The sequence below is a fragment of the Entelurus aequoreus genome, linkage group LG11 (assembly GCF_033978785.1).
Source record: "Entelurus aequoreus isolate RoL-2023_Sb linkage group LG11, RoL_Eaeq_v1.1, whole genome shotgun sequence".
Classification (NCBI taxonomy): domain Eukaryota; kingdom Metazoa; phylum Chordata; class Actinopteri; order Syngnathiformes; family Syngnathidae; genus Entelurus; species Entelurus aequoreus.
Window position 1 is genome coordinate 71,520,887 of NC_084741.1, and position 22,732 is coordinate 71,543,618.

The following is a 22,732-nucleotide window of genomic DNA, read 5'->3' on the forward strand; positions in this document are numbered from 1 at the left end:
AGTAAGAATACTGAAATGTCAGAATTACAAAATGATACAACCACCTTTTGAGGTCAACAGGATGTCAGAATTGACTGTAATGAACTGAGATCCAAGGACTAGACACAAATGAACTGAGATCCAAGGACTAGACACACTGCATGTGGTAGCAGTTAATCAGAGCACTGGCGCCCTCTGCAGGACTTTGAGAACACTGGATATCAATTCCAGTGAAATCCAGGCACAGCATGTTTTGTCCAAGTACCAGGAAGTTTAGTCACTTTAAGCATGGATAGTCTGAGTTGAAACTGTGGCCACTAGAACGAGGTCACACAAATTGGGTCATTGAAAACAAAGTGACTCTTGAATGTGATGCACATTAGGCTCCTTTTAGGCAAATATTAACCGGCTATCACTACACTAATGTGGAATATACAGTGAAAGACTTCTAGGTTGGTTGCACATGAGTGCGGGTTAAATTTTAAGCAATTAACTTTATGGCGTTACTTAAGTAAACATTTTAAGTAGAAGGTATGAGTATTGGTTTATTGAATAGGCCCAATAAGTACTTATACACATATTTGGAATATTTTGACCATTTAAAATAAAAATAAAAATCACTATAATAAACAAAACAGTATTTTGCATGTTTGGTGTTTCTTCTGCTTCAGAGTTTTAGTAGCAAAGCTTTTGATTTAAATATTGGTTTGCATTGTGGCACTTTGCAATTCATTGAATGAAGTGCTTAGTAAAGTTATTTCTCGTGGGCGTCCTACTGTTCGGATGTCCTTGAATGCACCGTAAAAACACCGGTCTGGTATTCATGAGAAAAGAACGCTGAGAGCACAGCTTGCAAGTTTAATGTGAACATAGACAGCAATGTTTGTATTCAACTTTACATTGCGGTATGTCCTTTTATTTCAGTTTACATCGGGGTATGTCCTTTCTAAATGGGGAAATACTAGGGGTGTAACGGTACACAAAAATTTTGGTTTGGTACGTACCTCAGTTTAGAGGTCACGGTTCGGTTAATTTTCGGTACAGTAAGAAAACAACAAAATATAAATTTTTTGGTTATTTATTTACCAAATTTGTAAACAATGGCTGTTTATCCTTATAACATTGGGAACACTAATAATCCTGCCCACGTTAATCAACATTAAACTGCCTTAAATTGTTGCTCAGATTAAATAAAATGACAAAACTTTTCTTCTACATATAAAAAGTGCAACATTTAACAGTTTCAAGTCAACTCATCATGCTTAATTTATTACAGCATTTGGGAAGCCTGTAGTTGATTTTTATTATGTAAATGTTATATTTTTATCAACATGTGATAGCAGGGACCCTGCCATTCAAAACTAGGCTGCTGCAAAACTGATGATTAATGTAACTATAGCTGAAAAAATGGTACAATTGCAATAGGAGACTTTTCATCCCTGAAAACCATGGAGTTCATGTAGGCTTTATGATGCAGTTACATTATTATATCAACTATCAGAGACAGAAACTCTTCATTTAACATGTCCTGCTTCAGCACAGCTCAATCAACACAGAAAAAGGCAAAGTAAAATAACACAGACAGGGCTTTGCTGTCCGTAACACACACATACACACACCTCAAAATGAGCCAACGTTACGCTAAAAGCAACTTAGCCTTCACCTCAAGCCAGGACTGCGAGCGAGCTGAGCTGCCGTTTAGGTTTCTAGAAAGTCAACACGCTCATAGTGATGTTACTAGTAGTTGACTGGGAGGTGTTTATTATAATTTGGGGAGAGTCCGCTGCCTGATGCTTACCTGCTAAACGCTTAGCACTGACTACATGCGCTCTGAATACGCACTGCTGCATGGCTGTTACCGACCTGTTTGTAACCAATCAGATGGTTGTGTGGGTGGGACAATGCTGGGTGGAGTCCTGACAGAGACAGAGGCAGAAGGAAGCGGAGGCGGCTACTTAATATGTTCGTGTGGAAACTCGTTCGGTACACCTCTGAACCGAAACGGTTCAATACAAATACACGTACCGTTACACCCCTAGGAAATACGTTAATGTCTCTTGTTTACCGGTTAGCACAAAGGCGTCCGTGTGTTCGTCAAAGTGCAGTTCTCAATCACGTTTTTTTGATAATTGTAATTTAAGACTAATACTAACCGTCGGGGAATAACATCCCCATTTCACCCAAATGACAAATCAAGGCAACATAATTTCATTTCTCCAAAACATTTATTAAACAGTTTTCTTGTTTGCAGCTGCAACCTGTAGGAAAGAAGAAAAAAACCCATCAAGCAGCTTTACAAGACACCACCAGCAGGATGAGGTGGTTTTGCATTAGAAAAACCCTGCAAATTAAAATTCATTGACTTGCTGTGGGAAGTGCCTTAATGGCATCATTCAACTAATCAAATGAAGCCTCACAGCTCCTCTATATTCTATTTACTTGATGACCAACCACATGGTTAATTTCTACAGGAAATGAAAAAAATTTCATGGAGCCCTGGGAGACTGCAGAGTTTGGAAAACATGTTTTTCTGAGTACTGCCAAAAGCAGCGCCTAGTGTACTGACAAAACAGTGAAAAGGCATCACAAAGTACGATACACAGGGGGTGTGATGGGGTGCGCTACAACGTGCTTCCTGCCAATTTGTAAGGCGGATGGGCGCTTGGTCGTGCTTGGGACTTTGCTCATCTGCTTACTGTTCATTAGCACGGGTAAACAAGGAGAACACGCCATACGGCCGTGTCGCCAAGCATGAAATCCCCTCCTAATGTTTACCCCCTTTACCCTTGGATTATTACAGCGCCACTGCTCCTCCTCCTGATTTTTTGACAAGACCCAAGCGAGACGCGCGTTAGGAAATGTTAAGATGCACAACACTTCTCACTTGGCTGACAGGTAACATTGGCCCAAGGACAAATACTCTAAAGAACCGCGAACATTGACTTTGTTAGTACGACACAACCAGCCATAAGTTACACAAGCATGTTGAGCGAAAGTTTAAAATATTGCGTGTGTGGGTGACTCGTTCTGGTATTTCCAACAAATAACCTTGCAGAAACCTTCACTGCTTATACTCACTAAGCGAGTAATCAAAGTAAAAGTCCTAATGGGTTTTCATTTCATTGCTTTGATTTGGAGAATGAAACAAGGTGACTCAAACAAAAAGGAGAAACTTAAACGTCTCCCCTAAAAAAAAGGTAAAACAATTGCAAAGAGGATACATTTGTGTTCCGGTTTCTGAAGAAAAAACTAGGCGAGGGAGAAAAATGTTTGCTCACCTGGCCGGCAATTCTATCCAGGTCTCTGGTTCCCTGGGAGGTTAGTCTACGGCCACTGCAGGACAATAAAATGAAAAAATAGGGATGAATGATGTAACAATCTTTGAACAGCATTCAAAAAGAATAGTCTTTTGTAAGGAAGTCATTGGCTTTTCCTGCAGCTAGTTCACAAATAAAGGAACCCAGACATTTTTTTTATAAAAAATGTATAACCTGCAGCTGGGAAATTAATTCAATAGCGTGTAAACCAAGAATGAGTTAAGAGGCTGCAACACTGACCCGTTTGGGTCCTTCTCAATCATCTTGAGAAGCTCGAGGGCCTGCAGCACTTTGCGGGCGACGTTCTTGGATCCGACACTAAAGTGGGCCGGGCACACGCCGTTCCTCTTGCGACCTCCATAAATCTTGATCATGGAGCCCACACCAGCTCCCCCACGGAGGTACAGGTGACGAACTGTGGAGGCTAAATTAACAGAGAGCAAATATTCATCACTGTAAGGGCAGCAACAGGAAGAACTATTCATCCATCCATTTTCTACCGCTTTTCCCTTTCGGGGTCGCACTATTCTACCTTTAAAGGCCTACTGAAAGCCACTACTAGCGACCACGCAGTCTGATAGTTTATATATCAATGATGAAATCTTAACATTGCAACACATGCCAATACGGCCGGGTTAACTTATAAAGTGACATTTTAAATTTCCCGCTAAACTTCCGGTTGAAAACGTCTATGTATGATGACGTATGCGCGTGACGTCAATTGTTGAAACGGAAGTATTCGGACACATTGTATCCAATACAAAAAGCTCGGTTTTCATCGCAAAATTCCACAGTATTCTGGACATCTGTGTTGGTGAATCTCTTGCAATTTGTTTAATGAACAATGAAAACTGCAAAGAAGAAAGCTGTAGGTGGGATCGGTGTAGTAGCGGCTGGCTGCAGCAACACAAACAGGAGGACTTTGACTTGGAGAGCAGACACGCTATCCGACGCTAGCCGCCAACCGCAATGATGATCGGGTGAAGACCTTCGTCGCTCGCTGGAACGCAGGTGAGCACGGGTGTTGATGAGCAGATGAGGGCTGGCTGGCGTAGGTGGATAGCTAATGTTTTTAGCATAGCTCTGTGAGGTCCCGTTGCTAAGTTAGCTTCAATGGCGTTGTTAGCAACAGCATTGTTAAGCTTCGCCAGGCTGGAAAGCATTAACCGTGTAGTTACAGGTCCATGGTTTAATAGTATTGTTGATTTTCTGTCTATCCTTCCAGTCAGGGGTTTATTTCTTTTGTTTCTATATGCAGTTAAGCCCGATGCTATCACGTTAGCTCCGTAGCTAAAGTGCTTCGCCAATGTATTGTCGTGGAGATAAAAGTCACTGTGAATGTCCATTTCGCGATCTCGACTCTCATTTTCAAGAGGATATAGTATCCGAAGTGGTTTAAAATACAAATCCGTGATCCACAATAGAAAAAGGAGAGAGTGTGGAATCCAATGAGCCAGCTTGTACCTAAGTTACAGTCAGAGCGAAAAAAGATGCGTCCTGCACTGCACTCTAGTCCTTCACTCTCACGTTCCTCATCCACGTATCTTTCATCCTGGCTCAAATGAATGGGGTAATCGTCGCTTTCTCAGTCCGAATCGCTCTCGCTGCTGGTGTAAACAATGGGGAAATGTGAGGAGCCTTTCAACCTGTGACGTCACGCTACTTCCGGTATAGGCAAGGCTTTTTTTTAATCAGCGACCAAAAGTTGCGAACTTTATCGTCGATGTTCTCTACTAAATCCTTTCAGCAAAAATATGTCAATATCGCGAAATGATCAGGTATGACACATAGAATGGATCTGCTATCCCCGTTTAAATAAAACAATTTCATTTCAGTAGGCCTTTAATTACAACATTGATGTCCAATGCAGTTTCTTTGGAGGATTGTTAAAAAAGGGACAAGACGATTATGGCCAAAATATTAATCAATTATTTTCATCAATGTTAAAATCACAATTATTTACTGGTACCGTATTTTCCGCACCATAAGCCGCACCTAAAAAACACAATTTTTCTTAAAAGCAGACAGTGCGGCTAATAACCCGGTGTGCCTTATATATGGATTAATATTAATATTTATTTTCATAAAGTTTAGGTCTCGCAACTACGGTAAACAGCCGCCATCTTTTTTCCCCGTAAAAGAGGAAGCGCTTCTTCTTCTACGGTAAGCAACCGCCCCCATAGAAGAGGAAGCGCTTCTTCTTCTACTGTAAGCAACCGCCAAGGTGAGCACCCGCCCCCGTAGAAGAAGAAGCGTGCGGATATTACCTTTCATTTCATTTGTGTGTTTCTGTAAAGACCACAAAATGTCTCCTACTAAGAGACACGCGTACAAGGTTCCACTGACTTGATATTCATGTGAACCGCACTGTGGATACAACGGGAACACGTACGATGAATATTCGCACCACAGGGAATGAGAAGTCGTCCTACTGTGGTTTTAGCTTGCCATGCTAACGGCCAGAAACTTCCACCCACGGTGATATTCAAAAGGAAGACCTTGCCAAAAGAGAACTTTCCAGCCGGCGTCATCATAAAAGCTAACTCGAAGGGATGGATGGAAGAAGAAAAGATGAGCGAGTGGTTGATAGACGTTTACGCGAAGAGACCGGGTGACTTTTTTCACGCAGCGCCGTTCCTGTTGATCTACGACTGCATGCGCGTCCACATCATCGATGGTGTCAAAAAACAAGTGAAGCACACCGAAGAAGAAGAATTCGAGGGATTTGTGGATGAGTAATAACTTCAGAAAGTGAGCTTTAAATGTTTATTTTGTGTGTTGTGTGACACTAAAGTATGAGCAACATTGAGTTATTGATGTTGCTATTGCTCTGCACTATTTTGAGTGTTACTATTTTTGTGATTGCACATTACATTTTGGGAGTGAACAGAGTTGTTAGAACGCTGGTTTATAATATATTATTAAAGTTTGACTGACCTATGTGACTGTTTTGTTGACATTCCCTTTAGCGTAGCGTAGGTGCGGCTAATAGCACGGGGCGGCTAATTGGTAAACAAAGTTTTGAAATATGCAGTTCATTGAACGTGCGGCTAATAACACGGGGCGCCTTATGGTGCGGAAAATACGGTAATTAGATTTTTTTTTTTGCACTTTCTATTTAAAACAAACCGTGTAAACGTGGCTTTCATTTCAAAATAAAACTATAAAAATAATTCATTAATAAAATGCACAAAAAGAAAGGGCTAACTACAATGTATGCCATTGCAAAGTGCGACCATAAAGTGCAAACAAGTGAAAAAATAAGATTGTGCACGAAAGGCACATACAAAGGAACACATTAATTGTACTGCTCACTATATATAGGACATATGTCTTTGGCCAAATAAAACATTACATCCGTTATTTTGGCATGTGTTTGATAGGTGAATGGATACGGGCTCCCTTGGTGCACGGTTGATGTTACGGTAGTCTGTACTTTGGGGACCCCCGCTTTTGTAGCCGTTCATATGGAATTTGGGCCGATGGCGGGCAGCCTGCTCTGTTAGCAACCGGCTGCTAGCGCAGGCAAACAGTCGGTTGAGAAAAGAAGGCAAGTGTTCCATCCATCCATCAATTTTCTACCGCTTGTCCCTTAGGGTTGTAAGGGTGCTGGAGCCTATCCCAGCAGCACTCAGGCACAAGGTGGGGCACACCCTGTACAAGTCGTTAATGCTTTATGTGTTCCCACAACCCGATCATTTGTTTGGATGCGCACGTCACCAACGCTGCTTTGAGGTGTGGTGTTTGTGATTTCGGGAAACGAGCGTGAGTGCCTAAAGAACGGGGAGTTGTGCGGTCATGTTCTGCGGTTAAAATGCATGTCTTTTGGTACCCTGTGGGAGGGGAGGACACTGATGTAATAATGCATGAATTTGTCCTAATATTTTTGGGAGCGACTTGTTGATCTACTGCCTTCTACCTCTGTTGTCACTCACTCTTATATGAATCCACTGTCTATCAGTCGCCCTCTGGTGGTTGTGAAAGTGCTTGGTTTAAAACGCAGCGGAGCCTGTTTTTTAAAAATGTTAATATCGAGAACAATCACCCTGATTTAATCGTAGCTGCCAAAATCTTCATCAGGATTAAAATTTGATTAATTGTGCAACTCCAGACAAGTCTGATTTAAAATAGAATGAAGAGGGACCGTCTGAAAGCACTTTTATAAATGGTTGATTTATATAGGCTAGTAAGGTAAAGTTTTGTACCTGACAACTTTCGGCTATCTTGCTTCTGCAGCCTTCCTCAGAGGTGTCACGTGATGTTAGTGTGACGTGTGATGAAGCAAGATAGCCGAAACTTGTCAGGTACAAAACTTTACCTTACTAGCCTATATAAATCAACCATTTATAAATACACATTAGTAGGCTAAATGAACCTCTTTAATTAACATACAGTCTGAAAGCACTAATGACAAAAAGTTAACTGACACCTAGATTGACCTGAAAAAAGTTCAGTAGTATTATTTTAGTAAAAAAATGTAGTACACATTAGGGACATGATGGTTGTATCGAACAATTTTATGAAAAAGTAAATTTTGGGGCATTTTAATGCCGCTCAAACTAAAAAATCTAAAATTTAGTCAAAACTTTGTGTTATTTTAGGTGAGAAAGTATTAGTGTTACCAAAATGTCAGCTTTTTCTCAATGCAGTACATCTTTTAGCACCATTTACTGTTTTTCCCCCCCGACAATATGCTGCACGCCAACCAAACTCCAGGTGCGGGCCGCAAATGGCTCCGGGAAACAATTTAGAGACCCCTGGTCTAGAGAGAGGTTACTATGACAACTGTTGGTGTGTCAGCTTTGTCAGTCAGTACGTGAAATTCAAGAGGATAGGATCGATCCATAAATTGGCGATGTCATTAAGGGTAGTATCAGTATATGAGCGATACTAGAGTGATCCTTTATTTTCATTATCACATAATTTTTTTAGTAGTTTTTGTTAATCTTAAACTCAGGGAATAATTTCCTGGACAGAGGAAGACTTGGAGGGCAAAACCCAAAGGGTTTAAGCTAAGTAGTAGATCATTTTTGCTTTTGTTTAGGTATTGTGGACTAATTTGTTTTGTTAAAACTGCATGTCATAAAAAAGAATAAAGAACTAGTTTAAATTAAGTGTTGATTTTGTTAACGGCCCATAGCACTCAAATGTAAAAAAGTACAGTTCATACATGTGATCGATATCGGACGATATCACTCATGGATAATTGGTATCCGCGGCATAAAGCCCTGTCCTGAACATTCTTAATACCCATGATGTCCATTAAACGAGGCCCAATAGCAGACCAGAACCATCACACTTGTCAATTATCGTTAATGCAGCGTCTACAAATGCTAAAGATTATGATTCGGGGATTTTAAGGTGCCTGATTTGGGCTTTCAGATACAAAGTTCAACTTAATGGAAACAAGTCGTCTGACATGTTCATTTACTTTTAAGACAAGTATTGGATAATAATATGGAACTGTCTTTGTCCCCAAAACAATGGGACTTAATACAACACGCCTTGTCGGCCAGAAGGTTGTTCAGAAGAATACAGGTGGTCCTTGGTTTGCTATGTTTCGCTTACATTTTGTGATTACGTTAATGTAGGGCTGGGCGATTTGATAGTAATACATTCAGTCTCAGGGATCAGATATCGGCATATTAACTCCAATCATGGCATAAATTTCTGACATCAGCCAATCAGAGTATACCTTTACCTGCTCCACTTCAGGTTAGAAGGTGCCCCAAAAGTAAACAGAATAATAGACAAACAGAATGACCAAACTTAAAGTTGAACGCGCCGCTGAGGTTAGCGAAATAAATGCCAGCTGTGACTTGGAGTTATCCTCCGAAGATGAGGCTAATGTTGGGGGGAAAAAATATGTTTGTGTGGTGTGCTTAGGGTAGTGACAAGCAAATCAAGCTGATGTACAAGGTATGTGCAACACAACAAGTTTGCTTTATTATTTGAAAAAATATCCCCCAAGAGATTATACGGAAAGCGTGAAAATGCGAGCGGAGTCTGCAAAGCTTGCAAGTGCTGCCAGCACACGTAGCATTAGCAGTTTAGCCACTACATGCAGCTTAATTTTATCTTTGAACTTTCTGCATTGTTATTTAAGGGGCACATTTGCAAGTAGCAATTCAGCTTATGTATCATAGAGCTGGGCAATATGGACAAAAAAGTATATCTCTATATTTTTACTTAAACTCGATATTAGATATATCTCAATATACTATAATATTCGGCGTGGCGAAGTTGGTAGAGTGGCCGTGCCGGCAATCGGAGGGTTGCTGGTTACTGGGGTTCAATCCCCACCTTCTACCATCCTAGTCACGTCCGTTGTGTCCTTGGGCAAGACACTTCACCCTTGCTCCTGATGGGGGATGGTAGCGCCTTGCATGGCAGCTCCCTCCATCAGTGTGGGAATGGGTGAATGTGGAAATACTGTCAAAGCGCTTTGAGTACCTTGAAGGTAGAAAAGCGCTATACAAGTATAACCCATTTATCATTTATATCATTACCATTTATATATTTTCCGGTGAAAGTATACATCAAGATATTCATTTTAGAGCGAGATACACTGAAGTTGAAGTGAATGACAACTGAAATGTAAACAGTCAGTGGCACTTTTAATCCAGTTAGTCAAGATGGGTATTAACAGCACAGAAAAGAAACTGCTTACGTAGCACAGAATTACATAAATAATAGAAAAATATTCTTTCAACGTAAAATAACATAGCTGTGCAAATACAAAATGTATCGAAGTCAGATAAACCCATTTGCAGGCAGGCACTTTTTTATTCCCAGTCGACAATGTAATGGACTGACACACATACGGTTCTGGTCAGCGCCAATAAGTGACTTGACTAAATTGTGCGGCTATGATCTTCCTCACTTCGGCGTACATTTTTGGCAGCATTTCTCATGTGAAATATATGGGCATATTTGGCAACTCCAGAACAGTTTTGATTTGGGCTTACATGGTAAACAACTCAAATTAATGTTTTATCCAGACACATACATTTATCTAAATGTGGCCAAGTAGACGCATTGTGGGTTTCCTAGTCGTCTACATCGCTAAATAAAAAATCTAAAGAAGAGAATCCCCCTGCCATCTTCCACTAGTTTAATATATAAATCGCCCCCTTGAATGTTCCCTCTTCTCTTCTACGACTCTCTCGTCGTCATTTGGGATGCCTGTTGTGATTTACCTTCCTGGTTCGATGGCCCGCCCTATCTTGCCTCTGATCGGTCTGTCCCTAATGTCTAGCCTTAATCTCAACCAATCGTGACTCATCATAGTAAACCAACCAATCATGGATGTTCTTATACGTGGAAGGCGGAAGTGGAGGGGTTTAGTCGCCCTTGGAGTGTTGAGAGGGAGTGAGAAGCAGGGGAGAATCAAGGAACAACAAATAAGTGTTTGGTCATCCATCCATCCATTTTCTACCGCTTGTCTCTTTCGGGGTCGCTGGACCCTATCTTAGCTGCATTCGGGCGGTAGGCAGGGTACACCCTGGACAAGTCGCCACCTCATCGCAGGACCAACTCAGATAGACAAAATTCACACTCATTAACATGAAATAAATGTCGATATTTTCTAAATATCTTGTTTAAAAATATATCTTACAAACTCGATACATCGCCCAGCCCTAATGTATCATAATTTGAAAAGGGCAATGTTTAAATTCAAAACTTAATTGTACCGGTGTGGGTGATTGTTTATTTTGCAGGCATGTGATTTGACCACAATGAAAAAGACTGAAAAAATTTCCGGGGGTCTGGGGGACAAAGGCCCCCAGCCAGGTCCAGGGGCAACGCCCCCCGAAGCTCCTGGTTTTTCACCAATTTAACATGCTAAAATTAACAAAGACAGCACCATTTGAAGAAAATGTTTCAGTGTTTAAAGACATGAAAACATCATTAATAGAACATACATAACCCAATTATAATAATGAATCACTGTATATGGTTCAGTCCCAACAGTATTTAGTCAGTAATATTTACATCTTGTGTTCATTTCACATCCACAGGTGTCACATTGATCAGTGATATTATTTACAATTTATTTACAGTATTACCACATTACTTCAGTTCACTTCACACATTAGCTTTCTCGGAGAGCCCTAACATGAGCCTTCCTTGCAAATTTCTGAGCAGCCTGCATTTTCCTTTTGGTCTCTGCTTTTGTAGCTTCTTTTTTGGATTTTTGGATACATATAACAAAATACCAAATGTAAACATCTCATTCTTTTCGCCAAAATAGGATATAAATTTATGAAAATAATTAAACATGTTTAGTATTGTTTACTCATACTTGAAAATAGGAAATAATAATGTGAGGACACTGACATATTGCATGAAACAAGTGTGAAAATATTTACCTTCAAGATTGTTACACCACTGACAATAGTTTCAAGAGACTACATAAGAACTTAATATTACAAAATAGTATTATATGCAAATTGATTTCAAATAAATTGTTAACTGGAGTCAATAATGCGACTCTTTGAATTTCTGTCATTTCATAATATATTTTCACGTGGCTTTTTATTTTTAGAAAAACCCATTTATATTTCGCAAAGCAATAATTGGTTAATATTTAAAACAAACATGCGTATTTCGCAAGGAAATATTTTTTTTAGCTTACCTCATTATTAACAACCCTGTCTGCAACTGAAGTGGGTTGTGGGTGGATCTTTCCTCTCGATGTCACTTTCGGTTGACATCCAAAAGTACCAGCTAGTAAAAAGTTTGTTTTCCTTGCTTCAAGTTGTTTCATATGTTTTTGACGTTTCGCATGTACTTCCAAAGCCTTGAAACCTCGTGATCCATAGTCAATATCATGACACCACGTGCACAAAACCTTTCCGGGACGAGCGATTTTCCGAATAAAATCACCGAACAAAGTCGTAACTTCCTTCTTCCCAACAGTATCAGTGATTTCCCTTTCCATCCAGTCCCATCGAAACTTATTTTTGATATGTTTATCAATTTCTTTTACTCGTAAAGCGTCCTTTCTCTCGAGGACCGACATCGTTTACATATGGAAAATGGCGGTAATAACCATTATGAAAGATGACGTTATTAACGTCATCATTCATAACAGATGTCCTGATTGGTCACAAGGAACATATTGACCAATCAACTACGGCGTAATATAAACTTCGTCTCGAATCTTGATTTAGGGTCGAAAAAAAAAACGGAATAACGGGAGATATTCCCCCCCCCCCCCGAGATTAAAAAAGACGGAATTCCGACTTTAGACGGAAAAATCACATGCCTGATTTTGGATCTTGCACCACTGCACAAACACAAAGAACTGTAAAATAGTTCAGTTTTATTACAATTTTCTATATTTGTTTAACAGTTGAGTAAAACTTTAAAACATTGTTTTTCATATTATTCAATTTGCTTTTTTTTTTTTTTTTTTTTAATATAAATGTTTAACCAAGTTCATGTTTAGCTTTTAGTACAGATGCTGGCAGGTTAAAAACAATACAGAAATTGTTGCATTTAATTGAACTCATTATGAACAAATTGTGATACTTTCGTTTGCCATATCACCCAGCCCTTTGATCATGGGACATCTATAAATATAAGAACATATTTGACGTTAGTGATTCAGAAAACTTGTTACATGTGTGCAGCAAAACAGAGCAGCAAAAATGCTTTGTAGTAATGGAACTTTTTTGCAAACTGAGGACCTCCAGTATTTAAGGCTATGACAGTCTGCTTAGCAGTCCACATCATGCAATACTGGGGTGATTACCACATTTGCAGAAAGGTAATGAGAGTGTGAATGTTGTCTGTGTTGGCCCTGCGATGAGGTGGCAACTAGTCCAGGGTGTACTCCGCCTTCCGCAGCTGAGATAAGCTCCAGCACCCCCGCGACATCTAAAGGGACACGCAGTAAAAAATGGATGGATGGATATATTTTAAGCGAGTGTTTTTCAACCTTTTTTGAGCCAAGGCACATTTTTTTCATTGAAAAAATTCAGAAATCATTAAAAAACTCAAGTCAGCAGCTGATATTGACAATAAAAAGTCGTTCTCGCAATTGTTGGATATGAATTCTTACCTTAAGCTCTTGTCTCAAAGTAGGTGTACTGTCATCACGCCGTGACTTATTTGGAGTTTTCCTGTGTGTAGTGTTTTAGTCCTTGTCTTGCGCTCCTATTTTGGTGTTTTTTCCTGTTGCAGTTTCATGTCTTCCTTGAGCGCTATTCTCCACACCCGCTTTGTTTTCGCAATCCAGACCATTTAAGTTGTGCGGACGCTTTCCTTCTTTGAGGGGACATTGTTGATTGTCCTGTCATGTGCGGATGTACTTTGTGGACGCCGTCTCCGCTCCACACACTAAGTCTTTGCTGTCGTCCAGCATTTTGTGTTTTGTTTACATCGCAGCCAGTTCAGTTTTAGTTTCGTTTTGCATAGCCATGCCTAAGCTTCAATGCCTTATCATAGCGGCACTCGCCTTTTGTTTATTTTTGGTTTAAGCATACAATACCTTTTTACCTGCACACTGCTTCCCGCTGTCTGCATATTGTGATCATGACACGACGTGTCCCGACATCTACAAAGCAATTAGCTACTTGCTGCCACCTACTGATATGGACGTGTATAACATGGTTACTCTGCCACATTATTTACAGATTATAATTTTGCATGTTCTCCCGGTGATTGCGTGGGTTCCCTCCGGGTCCTCTGGCTTCTTCCCACCTCCAAAACCATGCGGTGGGAGGAAGAGAGGAAGAATAGGTTGATTGGCAACACTAAATTGGCCCTAGTGTGTGAATGTGATGAGGTGCCGACTTTTCCAGGGTGTATCCCACCTTCCGCCCGAATGGAGCTGAGATAGGCTCCAGCACCCATGAATTGATTTACGTGGAACCCGACTTAAACAAGTTGAAAAATGTATTCGGGTGTTACCATTTAGTGGTCAATTGTACGGAATATGTATTGTAATGTGCAATCTACTAATAAAAGTTTCAATCAATCAAAACCCCCCTAGACCCCAAAAGGGACAACCGGTAGAAAATGGATGGATGGATATAATTACTTGTGTGCAAAAAATATTTTTAACCCAATTAGGTGAAATTACATAATCTCCCACGGCACACCAGACTATTTCGCGGCACACAGTGGTTGAAAAATACTGTTTTAAGCAACAGTGGCGCTCTGCAATAATCTTAACAGCATGCTAAATACATATCTAATGATAAACATTTATGAAAATATCGAATGGCAAGTGACCTACCGGATCTGATGTAGAACCAGTTCTCATCAGAGGGGGCCAGTTCCTTGTGCTTGCCCAGCTTGACAAGGTCAACCCAGTCAGGCACCTTCAGCTTCCCTGACCTACACATTTTAAATAAATAAAAACAGGACATAACTGAATCGCTGCAGCACATTGAATTTACAATACAGTTTTTTTCCCCAAGAGATTTCCTGCACATCGGTGATATCACAATATAACACACGAGGGGACAAGATAAGTCATACATCAAAATGTAATTTGGTAATTTTACTCACTTTTTTAGGAAAGCTGCCAATGCAGTGACGAACTCCTGCTGGTTGACGTCTTTCACTGTGACACCCGGCATCTTGGAGAAAAAGTACATTTTAAGTACAAGATAAAATCATTGTGTAGACCAGGCCTGGGCAATTATTTTGACTCGGGTGCCACATTTAGAGAAAAAAATGTGTCTGGGGGCCGGTATATCTACTTTTAGGAACACGAATGCAAAACCTCACAATAATGTCTGATTGAATGCTAAAAACGTCATGACAGACCGCCTTAAAAAACTTAATGGAATTTTACATTTTTCGTTGAACAATAAAACACTGAATATTGACAAAATATGAATGTCACACCCCCTTTCGATCTAAATATTTTACAACCAAGTGAAACGCAACAAACAGTTAAATATAGACGCGAAGGGTACAAAATAAACCAACCTACAATCTGACATTTCACTAAGCTTTAGAACTTTGTTGTGAAAATCTCCTTCCGCGTCTGTGGAAACGCTTCCCACCCACACTGCTTGGTGCCTCGTCTGAGCTGCTGTGACGTCGATTACCATAGTAACTAATTAGATTACCATAGTAACTGGTACATCATCCAAAAGCGCAGATTCCAACCATTGAAATACTTAGTATAGTTCAAGACTTACGGTCATTAGAAAACATCACTGCACATCATAATGGCAGCTACACTTTCCATCTTAAACATCTAAAAAAATTTATTTGGGAATGTCCGGCGGGCCAGACTGAAAAGCTTAACAAGCCGCATGTGGCCCCCGGGCCTTAATTTGCCCAGGTCTGGTGTAGAGCCTTTCACAGACATGTTTAATCATAGGGATCTATGGAACAAACTGGACTAACAACACAAACAATGCCAAACTATTAATCGATTTAAACTATTATAAAAACATCGGGTCAGGTTAAAATATAGAGATGAGGGTCTTTAATCTGACCTGCTGTTGTACTCTGTCTCAAAGTGTTAACATGTGCTCAATGTTTTCTTTACCGTTGTTGGTATTTTGTCCCTTACCATTGTTGGTATGATCATTCTTCCTACATTGTTGCTACAAATTATTGTTACAGTGTAATAATTTTTGTTACCTGTGGTAATGCGACCATGATACATTTGTATTATAATCCTTAAACAAAGTAACAATGGAACTCAATTAATCACTGAATAGAAATAAGTTTTCTTCCCACTCCCTTTCAGGCAAAACTGGATCATCATGCTTACATACTGTACATTACCTTTTGGCATTATATTAATTCATATTACGTGTACTTATTACCTTGTACTTATTTTTTTTACATGTCATTGCCTGAAATAAATGATAGACTGAATATTAGTCCGTTACGTCAACACAACGGTAGTTTGGCATATTAGCCACAGCTAACGTTACATGCACTTCTAGTTTGACATTCTCGATTACCACAATGGGCATTACTTACTATACCAGTGTGCTCGTATACGGCAAGGATAAATATCAATGCCCAAGAGAAATGTTATTTGTTGACAAGCCATGTTAGCTACATGTAGCACGCAAGTGCTAAGCAGCTAATAGCTAGCTGGAGCTGAGCACGTTAGCGACAAGTCTGTCGTCCCGAAAAAATAACACTTCGTACCGCAAAATGGTCAGCAGTGCAGTTGGAAATCTTCACTTAATAAAAGGACACATATGACAGTATTTTGGTGCGAGTTTAGACTAAGTGTGGACACGTTGGCGACCAGCTAATAGGCCACAACGCGGCGGCATGGCCATCACTGAGGAGTGCTACTGCACACAGGCTAAAAACCTCATAAATTCACCCAACTCTATGGGTTATTTAACGTAAAGCCTAAGCGTTTAAGAAATATGTTTATTTTAGAGGACACGCCGGTGTTAAGAAAATAACACTCGTTAATTTCGACTAATAAAACCGCTTTTTTAATCCGTGAATGAGGCGGCGCGTTTACCTTGCTTGTGGACAGCGACGGGAAAGAGGGTGGAACGGGGTTTCCTACTCGAGTTAACACGGGCAAATCTCGTTGTAAGCAACGCGAGAACACAGCGGCGTGATTTTGGTTCACACATGCAGCAGCGCTCACAGACCTCTTATAAAGTAGACGCAGCGTCGAGCGTGACTGCCTACTGGCGCTGACGAGACGCGGGGCCGCCATCTTGGAGTGGTGATCGGCTCCACTCAGTGCATTTCATTTGGCAGGAGCAATGAACTGTCAGCGCATTTCATTCATTTTACCTCACTGAATACCACTGATTTTTAACGCGGTTTTTTGTCATACGTGTAGCTATGATAAAGGACACATGTTTTGGCGTGTTCTATTATTCATAGTTTGCTTAACAGTAATATAATATTTTTATATGCTATAAGTGACCAGATCAAAACTGGGAATATAATCCCAGAGAAGGAGGAAAACAACGGTCAGCTATTTTTAAATTCAAGAAACAATATGATTAGTTTATATATACATGCGTATATCATATTGATTGAGACTTTTATTAGTAGGTTGCACAGTGAAGTACATATTCCGTACAATTGACCACTAAATGGTAACACCCAAATACGTTTTTCAACTTGTTTAAGTCCGGGTCCACTTAAATTGATTCATGATACAGATATATACTATCAGATATATACTATCATCATAATACACGATAATCATCAGGGTATATACATTGAATTATTTACATTATTGTGGGATGTGGGGGTGGGGGGGGGGGTTAGGTTTGGTTGTTATCATCACTTCAGTCATCAACAATTAAGAACAGAGAAATGGACACAAATGTTACAAATACTGTAAGTCAGGGGTGGCAAACTCATTTTAGATCAGGGGCCACATGGAGAAAAATCTACTCCCAAGTTGGCCGGACTGGTAAAATAACGGCACAATAACTTAAAAATAAAGACAACTTCAGATCTTCGTTTAAAAATAGAACACGCACATTTTCAAAATGTACAAATCATAATGTTATGGGTTGTTTTTTTTACACTTATTGATTGATTGATTGATTGATTGAAACTTTTATTAGTAGATTGCACAGTACAGTACATATTCCGTACAATAACTAAATGGTAACACCCGAATAAGTTTTTCAACTTGTTCAAGTCGGGGTCCACGTGAATCAATTCATGTTGCGGTTAATAGTATTCTATCTTTATTTGTTGTTATTTATATTTTCGGAATAAATGATGTGATAATGTTCATCAGTCAACTCATTGGTGTTGATTTTCAATCTATCAAGATAAATTACAGTATGTTATTTATGTAGTTTGATCATTTTCCTTGACTGATGTAGTAACATCATGCGGGTTATTTTGTACATATGTAGCATCATCTACAAAAATACAAATAATTGCGACATCCAGTGGACACATTTAGAACAGCTGTTTCTTTCATTCAAAAACGATAATTTTTATACTTAGCAAACTCATCCGGCGGGCCGGATAAAACCTGTTCGCGGGCCTGATCCGGCCCTCGGGCCGTATGTTTGACACCCCTGGGTTAAACTAAAATTGTGGTTTGATGTAAATAAATTCTCTTTAAATTTGGAAAAGACTAAATTTATGGTATTCAGTAATGAAATAAAAGTAGAAGTTAGTTTATCCATAAACAGTGTGAAAATTGAGAAGGTGTCTGAAATCAGATTTCTTGGGGTCATCTTAGATGAAAAGTTGACATGGAAAGCTCATACATTGCATGTGAAAAATAAGGTATCTAAAAGCTTATTTACTTTGAACAAGGTTAAATACAGTTTCCCGTATAATAAAATGAGAATGTTATATTGCTCAATTATTCTACCTTATTTCAAGTATTGTGTAGAAATATGGGGAAATACATATCACATTGATTGATTGATTGATTGAGACTTTTATTAGTAGATTGCACAGTACAGTACATATTCCATACAATTGACCACTAAATGGTAACACCCGAATACGTTTTTCATCTTGTTTAAGTCTGGGTCCACGTTAATCAATTCATGGTAACAGCAACATAATGCCTTTATTTCTTTTACAGAAAAGAGCAATTCGTATTATTTTTAAAGTAGGATATAGAGACCACACATATCCACTCTTCATTAGGGCAGGATTATTAAAACTAATAAGACATTGTAGAGTTGCATACTCTATTAGTGATGTTCAAAGCAAGAAATAAAGTTCTTCCGAAGGACTTACAAAAGTTATTTGTGTTCACGTCTGAAGATGAGAATCACAGAAGGCCGTATGACTTTAAACATGCTAGAGCGCGGACAAATTTGAAACAAATGTGTTTGTTTGTCTGTTGCTGGTGTGAAAGCATGGAATTATCTAAAGAAAGACTTAAAAAGTTGTAAGAATATTTTTGAATTTAAAAAGAGTTACAAAAAGAGACAACTGGCATTATATCAAACTGATTTTTTGATTTTGATTGGACGTGTCATTGTGAAAATTCTAAAACGAAAATTAAAAAGTGTGTTGGAGTTTAGGTGTTGGTGGAGGTAACAGTGATAAAGTCATCTACAATAATGTGTTAAAAAAGGGGGCAGGTAAATATAACAATATTATTCTTCCATCTGCTCCTTTATGATCGGGGAAATGTATAAGAAACAAAAAAAACAATGAAAGTGTCAACTGTACGTGGCTTGTGTATATGCATTTTCATGAAAGGAATAAAAAAAAAAAAAAAAAGATTAATTAATTTTATCAATCAATCAATGTTTATTTATATAGCCCTAAATCACAAGTGTCTCAAAGGGCTGCACAAGCCACAACGACATCCGTGGTACAGAGCCCACATATAAGGTCAAGGAAAAACTCACAACCCAGTGGGATGTCAATATGAATGACTATGAGAAACCTCGGAGAGGACTGCAGATGTGGGTGACCCCCACCCTCTAGGGGAGACCGAATGCAATGGACGTCGAGTGGGTCTAGCATAATATTGTGAAAGTCCAGTCCACAGTGGATCTAACATAATAGTGAGAGTCCAGTCCTAAATGGGGCCAGCAGGAGACCATCTCGAGCGGAGACGGGTCAGCAGCGCAGAGATGTCCCCAACTCATGCACAGGCGAGCGGTCCATCCCGGGTCCCGATTCTGGACAGCCAGCACTTCTTCCATGGCCACCGCCCCCCCCCCCCCTTCCACAAGGGAGAGGGGGGCAGAAATTAAAAGAAACGGCAGATCAACTGGTCTAAAAAGGGGGTCTATTTAAAGGCTACAGTATACAAATTAGTTTTAAGATGGGACTTACATGCTTCTACTGAGGTAGCATCTCTAACTGTTACCGGGAGGGCATTCCAGAGTACTGGAGCCCCAATAGAAAACACTTTATAGCCCGCAGACTTTTTTGGGGCTCTGGGAATCACTAATAAGCCGGAGTTCTTTGAACCCAGATTTCTTGCCGGGACATATGGTACAATACAATCGGCAAGATAGGATGGAGCTAGACTGTGTAGTATTTTATACGTAAGTAGTAAAACCTTAAAGTCACATCTTGTATGCACAGGAAGCCAGTGCAGGGGAGCCAGTATAGGTATATATGTATAGGTATATACATAGGTATATATGTATAAAGGTACACTACCGTTCAAAAGTTTGGGGTTACCCAAACAATTTTGTGGAATAGCCTTCATTTCTAAGAACAAGAATAGACTGTCAAGTTTCAGATGAAAGTTCTCTTTTTCTGGCCATTTTGAGCGTTTAATTGACCCCACAAATGTGATGCTCCAGAAACTCAATCTGCTCAAAGGAAGGTCAGTTTTGTAGCTTCTGTAACGAGCTAAACTGTTTTCAGATGTGTGAACATGATTGCACAAGGGTTTTCTAATCATCAATTAGCCTTCTGAGCCAATGAGCAAACACATTGTACCATTAGAACACTGGAGTGATAGTTGCTGGAAATGGGCCTCTATAAACCTATGTAGATATTGCACCAAAAAGCAGACATTTGCAGCTAGAATAGTCATTTAGCACATTAGCAATGTATAGAGTGTATTTCTTTAAAGTTAAGACTAGTTTAAAGTTGTCTTCATTGAAAAGTACAGTGCTTTTCCTTCAAAAATAAGGACATTTCAATGTGACCCCAAACTTTTGAACAGTAGTGTATATACAGTATAGGCGTAATATGATCAAACTTTCTTGTTCTTGTCAAAAGTCTAGCAGCCGCATTTTGTACCAACTGTAATCTTTTAATGCTAGACATAGGGAGACCTGAAAATAATACGTTACAGTAATCGAGACGAGACGTAACGAACGCATGAATAATGATCTCAGCGTCGCTAGTGGACAAAATGGAACGAATTTTAGCGATATTACGGAGATGAAAGAAGGCCGTTTTAGTAACACTCTTGATGTGTGACTTAAACGAAAGAGTTGGGTCGAAGATAATACCTTAAAACTATATTTACTAATACTAAAAGATGTTTAAATAGTACACAACAAATTAAAGGAAATAAATACATTATTAAATAGAATACACAATATGTATTTTCACACAAATGTTACAAATACTGTAAGTAGATCAAGCAAGGAAGTAATTATCCATCCTACGGTCGGAAGGACACAATCAGCCTGTGGGGATTTTTGTTTTGACTGAGCACACTGTTTTATTTTCATTGTGTGTGGCAAAGCCAATATTCAATCTACATTTTCTGTGTATAATACCCACTATAGGAATCAATAAAGCATTCTGACTCTAATTATGGATGACAAATGGAGCCTGTGTTTTATTTTTTTTAATCGTGGGCCTCTGCTTGGGGCTTGATCCTTTAGGCATGCAACGGCAGAATGATTTGTACACCCGTCTAAATGCTTGGGTGAACTTTCTAAGGCAAATCTGTCAGTCTTCCGGTTCATTAAAAACTATTTGCTTTTTTTTTTTTAATGAGTGCTGTGCACAAAACTCCCCTTTCAACTAACTGCTATGTCTGCAGGCTTTATCTTTTGGTTGTTGTTTTTCCTCTCTCTTCTGTGTTGATGCATGTTATATGAAATATTGCAGATGACGAGCCTCAGGGTTTCACTTCGATGCACCTCATTTAAATGTACACCTCATCCTCTCTGTCAACTTCCAAGTCTAAGTCGTACCCATTTCCAAAAGTACATTGCATGTAATAAACACATCAATGTATAGAAAAATGTCAAGAAAATAATTAAATAAATGAACAGTAAGGTCTATTCAGGTGTACTGGAGAAGAGGCTACGTCGGATAGTCGAACCTCGGATTCAGGAGGAACAGTGTGGTTTTCGTCCTGGTCGTGGAATTGTGGACCAGGTCTGTACTCTCGGCAGGGTCCTTGAGGGTGCATGGGAGTTTGCCCAACCAGTCTACATGTGCTTTGTGGACTTGGAGAAGGCATTCGACCTGTGGGGAGTGCTCAGAGAGTATGGGGTAACGGACTGTCTGATTGTGGCGGTCCGCTCTCTGTATGGTCAGTGTCGGAGCTTGGTCCGCATTGCCGGCAGTAAGTCGGACCCGTTTCCAGTGATGGCTGGACTCCGCCAAGGCTGCCCTTTGTCACCGATTCTGTTCATAACTTTTATGGACAGAATTTCTAGGCACAGTCAGGGCGTTTAGGGTATCTGGTTTGGTGGCTGCGGGATTAGGTCTCTGCTTTTTGCAGATGACGTGGTCCTGATGGCTTCATCTGGTCAGGATCTTCAGCTCTCACTGGATCCGTTCGCAGCCGAGTGTGAAGCGACTGGGATGGGAATCAGCACCTCCAAGTCCATGGTTCTCGCCCAGAAAAGGGTGGAGTGCCATCTCCGGGTTGGGGAGGAGTTCAAGTACCTCGGAGTCTTGTTCACGAGTGAGGGAAGAGTGGATCGTGAGATCGACAGGCGGATCGGTGCGGCGTCTTCAGTAATGCGGACGCTGTATCGATCCGTTGTGGTGAAGAAGGAGCTGAGCCGGAAGGCAAAGCTCTCAATTTACCGGTCGAT

The 22,732-nt window shown here is 39.9% G+C and overlaps 1 protein-coding gene across 1 annotated transcript; it reads right to left on the bottom strand.

Moving 5' to 3' along the window:
- Positions 1 to 2,185: 2,185 nt before the first annotated feature.
- rps19 (ribosomal protein S19) lies at positions 2,186 to 16,843 on the bottom strand. The gene is made up of 6 exons (XM_062063948.1): positions 16,765 to 16,843; positions 14,820 to 14,890; positions 14,545 to 14,645; positions 3,537 to 3,720; positions 3,258 to 3,312; positions 2,186 to 2,237 (listed from the first exon to the last, which is right to left on the bottom strand). The coding sequence occupies exons 2-6, from the start codon at positions 14,888 to 14,890 to the stop codon at positions 2,208 to 2,210; spliced, it is 441 nt and encodes a 146-aa protein (XP_061919932.1). The 5' UTR covers positions 16,765 to 16,843; the 3' UTR covers positions 2,186 to 2,207.
- Between the last annotated feature and the right edge of the window lie 5,889 nt (positions 16,844 to 22,732).

What these genes read in the sequence shown, in the direction of transcription:
- rps19 (XM_062063948.1), bottom strand. Translation starts at nt 14,890, where the DNA reads ATGCCGGGTGTCACAGTGAAAGACGTCAACCAGCAGGAGTTCGTCACT. An exon ending in CTGGTTCTACATCAGATCCG is followed by an intron (nt 3,721 to 14,544) that starts GTAGGTCACTTG and finishes CTGTTAATTTAG; the next exon opens with CCTCCACAGTTCGTCACCTG. An exon ending in ATTGAGAAGGACCCAAACGG is followed by an intron (nt 3,313 to 3,536) that starts GTCAGTGTTGCA and finishes ATTGTCCTGCAG; the next exon opens with TGGCCGTAGACTAACCTCCC.